The sequence below is a fragment of the Nicotiana attenuata genome, chromosome 10 (genome assembly GCF_001879085.1).
Source record: "Nicotiana attenuata strain UT chromosome 10, NIATTr2, whole genome shotgun sequence".
In the NCBI taxonomy this organism is placed as follows: Eukaryota; Viridiplantae; Streptophyta; class Magnoliopsida; order Solanales; family Solanaceae; genus Nicotiana; species Nicotiana attenuata.
Genome location: NC_031998.1, coordinates 32,849,371 through 32,853,270, shown reverse-complemented (window position 1 = coordinate 32,853,270; position 3,900 = coordinate 32,849,371). Strand labels below are relative to the sequence as shown.

The 3,900-nt window shown below is 37.7% G+C and overlaps 1 protein-coding gene across 1 annotated transcript in view; it reads right to left on the bottom strand.

Moving 5' to 3' along the window:
• Positions 1,541-3,900, bottom strand: part of LOC109233259 (alpha-xylosidase 1-like) — an 8,297-nt gene continuing 5,937 nt past the window's right edge. The window contains exon 3 of the mRNA XM_019399067.1: positions 1,541-3,691. Coding sequence (XP_019254612.1) covers positions 1,812-3,691 — 1,880 coding nt within the window. The 3' untranslated portion in view covers positions 1,541-1,811. The remainder of the gene's footprint in view (positions 3,692-3,900) is intronic.

Genomic DNA, 3,900 nt, shown 5'->3' with positions numbered 1-3,900 from the left:
TTTACTCTTGTGGTGATTTTTTTTTTAACTCTTCTTTTAGGCAAAAGTATGTGCAAGAAAATTGGTCGAATCCTATTGTTTTGGGCTAAGGCAATCTTATAAGATATAACAGGATAAACCAAAATTCAAAATAACAATTAAAATTATTAACAAAAAGATATTATATTGTATATAAATAATTATTAAATTTTATATATAATTAATCGGTTTGGTTCGGTTTATTTTTCGGTTTTTTAAAATAGAACCAAAATCAAACCAAATATTATTGGTTTTTAAAATTTAAAACCAAAACCAATCCAAATCAAAAAAAAAATATCGGTTTACTTAATCGGTTTGGTTCGGTTTTCGGTTTGGATCGGTTTTCCGTCAAACCGTGAACACCCCTATTTCAATGGGTATTTGCACAAATAGGGTGAGAAAATGACACTGTATAGTCTCTCTCAAACTAATAGTCCAAAAAAAAAATCTGTATAATTTTTTGTATATATATACATTATGTATGTTATGTACAAAAATTATACAAATTTTATAAATACCCCAAATAGGATACTTCGATATCACTATTAATTTTTTGGCCGCACTAGCCTCATGGGCAGTAGTACTTCAAGTTTAAAAAGTGTTGGCCGTCGCTTGCCCCATGGACTGACCTTAAAGGATTGCCTACGGGACAAGTGAGGTAAAATAATCGAGACTATCCATTTTCAAGATTATTAGGTGTAATTTCCTATATTTCAGTTCACAATCTTCGAGAAACCAACTGGGCTATCATATCAACAGAAAGTGTTTGGGCTGTGAAATGAAATCAAATTGGCCAAAAATTGAGTTCATCTTATGTGCGTATCATACTTGAATGAGCCCAGCCCAGAAATAGACTTTTGCTACATATACTTTTACAGTTTTACTTCTTTTCAGACTGTTCCCTAAACCAATAGGAATTTGCTAGTTGCTGCAGAAGAGGCTGATCTAGGATTAGAATTCATGGTCTCAAAATGAATGCAATAACACAGCAGGGGCGAAGCTATGTGCGGTCAAGCTTGATCAACAGAATATCTTTCCTCAAATAATTATACGGTATGCAGGGTAAAATGATAGTATTTATTTTTAATCGAAAAATAAACTTCGAACACCCTTGCATAGTCTATCGGCAAAGGTGTTCAAACATATTGGTCCGAGCTGACAATAGTGGTTGCAACTTGCAACTTAGCGACGAGGCCATGAATTCTAATAAGAGGATTAAAAAAAGGCAAATATTCCACAACTCAAATTCGAACTTCCAACCTAATGAGCCAGCTTTGAGATCACACTCACGGCTCGCCTTAGGGGATTCAAACAATTTAAATAGGAGGCTGAATATATATGCGGACACTTAAATTTGTCAGTTTTTTTTTGGCCCCTTGAATTAAGGGTACGACCTATTGATCACCTGATCCATGCTTAAATTGTACCTATAAAACAATTATGTCGTACCATTTTAATAAATACAAAAAAAAAAAAAAATGTTTTCAACCTATTTGCAAAGGATAATTTTCACCCTTAAAAAAGATCAAGAAGAAGCTATGACATTCCAATTTCCAAAGGCTTTTACATAAACATTGCTAAAAACACTTTGACTGGATTTGTCAACAACAACAGAAAGAAGTAACTATTACAGAATGCATAAATTAATAATACACTTGAATCTGTTTGCCTATTTGTATGAAAAAAGAAGAGCTCACTTTAAACTCAATCTCATTTTCATCAAGAACCTTATGACTACTTAAATATAACATAGGCAATATATCCACACAGATATATAGAAACTAAAGTTATTCTCAAGGTGAAATCCCCATTTTCCAGGACATAACAAAGTTTTTCCCAACTGGTAATTCTAGTCCTTGAATATCTACCATCATACTCTTCCTCTTATCGTCTCCCTCTTCGAGTTTGTCAATATACTTGTGTTCTTCACTAGTAAACTGCACGTTCGAAGTATCTGTAACTTCAGTTCCATCCACTAGAATTTCGAATGCACCTCCAATTCGATCCAAACCTAACACTGTAACCTTCTCAATAGACCAACCTTTCTCTATCGCGTATTTGCTCTCTTGAACTTCAGACCAAATCTTCACTGTTCCATTGCTGGTTTTTGCATAGAAGTCGATATATGTTGACTGTCCATTTCCTAACTTCATCTCAGGAAGCTCATCCTCGTCGAGGAAAAGCTTTCCTTTAGCTTCCCCTTCGGATGCTCCTAATGGGAAGGCTACGACAATAGTAAAAGGTGTCATTCTTGCTTCTTTTGTTAACATCCCACCGTGCTGCATTGGTATTATGGCGTTTTGGTACAAATGCACGTTGACTACATGCAATGGTGCATCAAGTGTGAGGTAGTGTGGTTCTTTTGTGACAATCGCCTGTGTCATGTCGAATAAACTATACCAAGTGCCCGGAGGAAACAGCGCTTTCACCTCAGTTTTACCTTGTTCTAGCACCGGAGAAACCATGACACTGCTTCCAATCAAGAATTGAGTACTCAACTCGTAAAGTTTTGGGATATTCGGGAAAGAGAAGAACAGTGGCCGAGCAATTGGTGCACCAGTAGTGTGTGCTTCATAGGTCAAGGTATAGAAATATGGTAGCAATTTATATCTCATACCTAAAGCATTACGAGCAGATTCAGCCACGCTTTTCCATTGGTAAAGTTCCTGTCTTGGTGAGTAGTAGTTCGCGTGATCCCTTGAGAAGGGATAGAACGCGCCAACTTCAATCCAACGGTTGCATAGCTCCTCAGTAGGAGCTGGATAAAATCCACATATGTCCGAACCAACCATAGGAACACCAAATATACCAAAATTCAAGACTGTAGAGATTGAATACCTCAAATCTTCCCATGTTCCTTTGTTATCCCCTGTCCAATGTGCAGCATAATGACCCGAGCCAACAAACGTGGCACGAGACAATATGAACGGACGTTTGCCCTCTAACGCTTGAAGACCTTTGTGAGTTGCAATAGTCTCAGAGAAACCATAAAGACTATGAGCATCATATTCCCTAACTCCATTGTAATGAGTTGCACTAGTCGCAATAGTTTTGTAACCGATTGGAGCTTGAATTCCAGAAGCGTTTATCTTATAAGGCGGATCATCCCATTTTGTGTTCGTTACATTCTTGCAATCCAGGCAACAAATCCAACCCGGACCAGTGCCATTAGGGCAAATCCTTCCCTCCGGGATCGTGCACAAACCAGTGCAAAAGTTGGAAACTTCATTCATATCAATCCAAAGGCCATCAATAGGAGCAAGTTCATGGAATCGTCGAATTTCATCACCCCACCACTCAACCGTTTTCGGGTTGAGGAAGTCAGGGAAATGAACGGCACCAGGCCAGACTTGTGCTAAAAATGGCTTGCCTTGATATTTGATGAAAACATCATTGGCTATACCTCTTTGATAAACACCATAACTTTTGTTAACTCCAATTCCAGGATCATTAATCACAATATAATGCATGCCTTCGGCGTGGATTTTTTCCAAGAATGCCCTTAACTTTGGACCAGGGTAGTTTACAGGGTTGAGAGTGAAATCCTTCTTCCCATCCATGTGATCATCATCATTCCATATCACATCAAGAGGGATCTTTGCTTTCTTGTAATTGGCAATAACATCTTCAATCACAGATAAATTATGGTAACCCCATCTGCATTGATGGAAACCTGTAGCAAGAGGAAATATTGAATTAGGCCATGAATCTTGAATACAAACATTTTGCAAACACCATAGTAGTACAATCCAATTTTAGCAGTATTTTAGTATGTTTAGAAAGTTAATGCGCCCCCCCCCCCCCCACTACCTTCTTTTCTTTTGATAGCGATCGTGTCCAGTCTAATACTTGTCCGTTCTGTGGCCACGGGTCGCACTTAGC